Source organism: Sturnira hondurensis, unplaced genomic scaffold, assembly GCF_014824575.4.
Source record: "Sturnira hondurensis isolate 20B ecotype Veracruz unplaced genomic scaffold, ASM1482457v3 Scaffold0019216, whole genome shotgun sequence".
NCBI classification, from domain to species: Eukaryota; Metazoa; Chordata; class Mammalia; order Chiroptera; family Phyllostomidae; genus Sturnira; species Sturnira hondurensis.
The window spans coordinates 1,858,630-1,861,574 of record NW_028091847.1 but is presented as its reverse complement, the minus strand read 5'-3'; the positions used below and the strand labels follow the sequence as shown (position 1 = coordinate 1,861,574).

The 2,945-nt window shown below is 49.9% G+C and overlaps 1 protein-coding gene across 1 annotated transcript; it reads right to left on the bottom strand.

The window, feature by feature from the left end:
• Positions 1 to 549: 549 nt before the first annotated feature.
• Positions 550 to 2,251, bottom strand: LOC118974199 (transmembrane epididymal protein 1A-like). The gene has a single exon (XM_037027573.1). The coding sequence runs from the start codon at positions 2,173 to 2,175 to the stop codon at positions 1,288 to 1,290; it is 888 nt and encodes a 295-aa protein (XP_036883468.1). The 5' UTR covers positions 2,176 to 2,251; the 3' UTR covers positions 550 to 1,287.
• Between the last annotated feature and the right edge of the window lie 694 nt (positions 2,252 to 2,945).

The following is a 2,945-nucleotide window of genomic DNA, read 5'->3' as shown; positions in this document are numbered from 1 at the left end:
AGTCTCTGTGAAGAGCAATTCCGGCTGCAGGAAATGTGACACAACTGCAGCTGCTTCATGAGCAGGCTCTTTCCCCTGTGGCGCTTTCCCACACTGGGGACAGCAGACAGCATCTCCTCCCTTTGCCTGCCCCCTCAGACTTCCAAATGCGGAGCGTACCCCTCCCACAGAAGCAGACTCATGCTACTGGAAGCAGTGGCTCTCTAATTGTGCTCAGGGATGCGTATTTTTAGATTCTTTCCTTTCATGTTTTTCACAGAGCATATGATTTACTAGCACCTCCTCTGCTCATTCTGGGAGAAGCTCAATGACTAGATGAAAATTTCTGCAGACTCCAGGGTGCTGACATGCTCAGGGTTCCTCTCAGCTCTGAGTGTCTGCACCTTCAGAACCACTGGGCTCATCTGCACCCCATGTTTCATGGCAGCTCCTTCCCTTCTGCTCCCACCAACTGCAATCAGGGCTCTTTCATTGATCTTGCCTGAGAATCACTCACACAAGACTTATATGTATCATAGACTTTATTGAACAAGGAGGAACACTGGAGTTGTTTTATATCTCAGCAAAAAAGAAACAAGTAAAATTATATAAGTACCATTCTCATTTTTTATAATTACTTTTGGGAATTTCTCTCTTGCCTCCTTTCTCCCCAGACGTGTTTCTCTGCTAAATTATTTGTTGCTTCCTTCCCCTCCCCCCTTACTCCCTCTGAAGGAAGAGGTAGCTTCATTCAGTTTAGATTAAAAAACAACAACAAAACAAGTTCTTAAGCCTGCTACACTTAGTGTAAACACAGAACATGGAGAAATGAAGAAAACAGAAGCCCTCACCATTGCGCAGAAATGGACCCCCTCTCTTTCACACAGTGAAGCATTTCAGCTGCAGGCACATGCACACATGCACACACATGCACACACACACACCCAGCCTTGCCTCAGATGGATAGAACCCTCCTCAGGTCCCCAGTGATATTCCATCTCCCTCTCTTTTCTCATGTCATTTTCTCCTCTTGGATCCCAAAAGCTCTCAGAGAAAATGACTGCTCCTTCTTCCACTCCATGTAAGTAAATGACAAGGAACCAACGTGAACAGTGTGACAAGAAAGAGACAGACCTGGAGAGATCCGAGCAGCGGGCAGAAGTGCTGCTGGGAGCCTGGAGGTTTATTTACGAAAAGGGAAGATGATTACTGTGGTGGACAGCCACATTGCAGGCCCCATGCTATGCACTCAATGGGCAGCCTCAAAACTTTCATTACAAAAGGCGAGCACAAAGACAGAGTCTAAACCTAGACTCCCTCATGCAGCAGCTCAGTCCCAGCCTTGAGTTTCTCCAGCTCTTCACTGTTGTAGCCTGTGGGGCATGGCTGGTACTTGGCACTTGAGGCCTCTGTCCCTGAGGAATAGTGATGATGCCAGAGGCTGCAGATGCCATAGACAGTGGCCAGCACAGCTGCTCCTAAAATCAGGTGCCAGCAGAAGAAGATGGTGAGGAAGGCGAGGTCCACGGGATTTTCTGATCGCCAGGGCTGCCCAGAAGGAGGGATGTACAGCACCATGCAGATCTGCAGCAGCCAGGTGCTGAACACCAGCCCCATCCAGGACTTGAGGAACCAGAGTGGGGGCTGGTCAGGGACCCACACCTCAATCATGAGCACCAGGCCAGCAAGGAAGGCAGGCACTATGAAGAAGATGTGCAGGCGGATCTCCAGGGCGTCCTTGTGCTCAACGTGGGATGCCATCAGCAGTGCCAGTGCACAGCAGGCCAGGGCCTCAGCTGCTCGCTCCAGCTTCATGCTCTGCTGTGCCTGGCATGACTGGCTCACAATGTCCACCAGGCCACTGAGCAGAAAGAATGTATACATGGTGACATGCTGCCAGCTATTTGGGAACAAGAATGGCCGCTGAGGATCCTCCCAGTCTACTATCTTCAGCCGGTTGACTCCTGGCGGGTAGAAGAAGTCGGCCATCATGCCAGTGAAGCCCATGACAACCTTCACCACACCTTCCCCAGGTACCCACTTCCACCACCTGTGTCCTCGCTTCTCCCTTGGGGGTACAGGGGGCTTGAAAAACCTCTGTCCTCGTAGCAGGGCCAAGGATGCCAGCACTGAGTAGTAGAGTGTGTAGAGGAGGAAGAACACTCCTGGCAGCAGGTGTCCCTCGAGGTTTCCCATTGTCTCCGTGTATGTGTCTGGGCCAAGAGGGCAAGAGCTGGGAGATGAGCAGCCACCTCACAGGGCCCTCCTCACAAGCAAGAGTGACTGCTTCTGAGCGGTGGAGAGATCTTCCTGACCCAGCCCCATCCCAGCCTCCCACACTTGGAAAGGCATGCCTGCCTGTGCTGGGAGCACCTGAGTCCCTCCTAGGGTGGGTACCTCACTCTGTCCCTGACTTAGATGGGCCACACCTGGAATTGCCACCTCTGCCCCTCACAGCTGCACTGATTTACCCTTTATCTCTCTGCCCTTCCACCACGCTCCACATCAAAGAGTGGTGGAGGGAAAGGTTAAGGTACTCCAGCAAAGAAGGGTGGTGGCTGACTCTCTTCTATGACTGTGTCTGTGTGCCAGGCCCATTGCATATGTTTTCTCAGTTAAATCCCTCAACAACACAATGAGGGATTAAGCAAATTTTATGGGTGAATCAAGACTCAGACAGGGTAACATGTTTAGTAGCCAGCACAGCAGACCCAGGCCTGTTCATGTGTTTACAAAGTCCAGAGTTTGTGCACAGCAAAATGACTGAATCTCAGCTCCAACGTTGCAAATTTCATGATTATAGGCAAGTTACTTTGTTCCCTTCAGCCTTAGTTTCCTGATCTGTAGGATGGGAACAACAATTACTTCATAAGTTTGTTGTGAAGATTAAATAGAATAATGTGTGTAGTCTGATACATAATAAATACTCAATAAATGGTAGTGATTATTAGTAACCTTACTATTGT

Excerpts from the sequence above, each read along its gene's own strand:
- LOC118974199 (XM_037027573.1), bottom strand. The coding sequence starts at position 2,175 with ATGGGAAACCTCGAGGGACACCTGCTGCCAGGAGTGTTCTTCCTCCTC.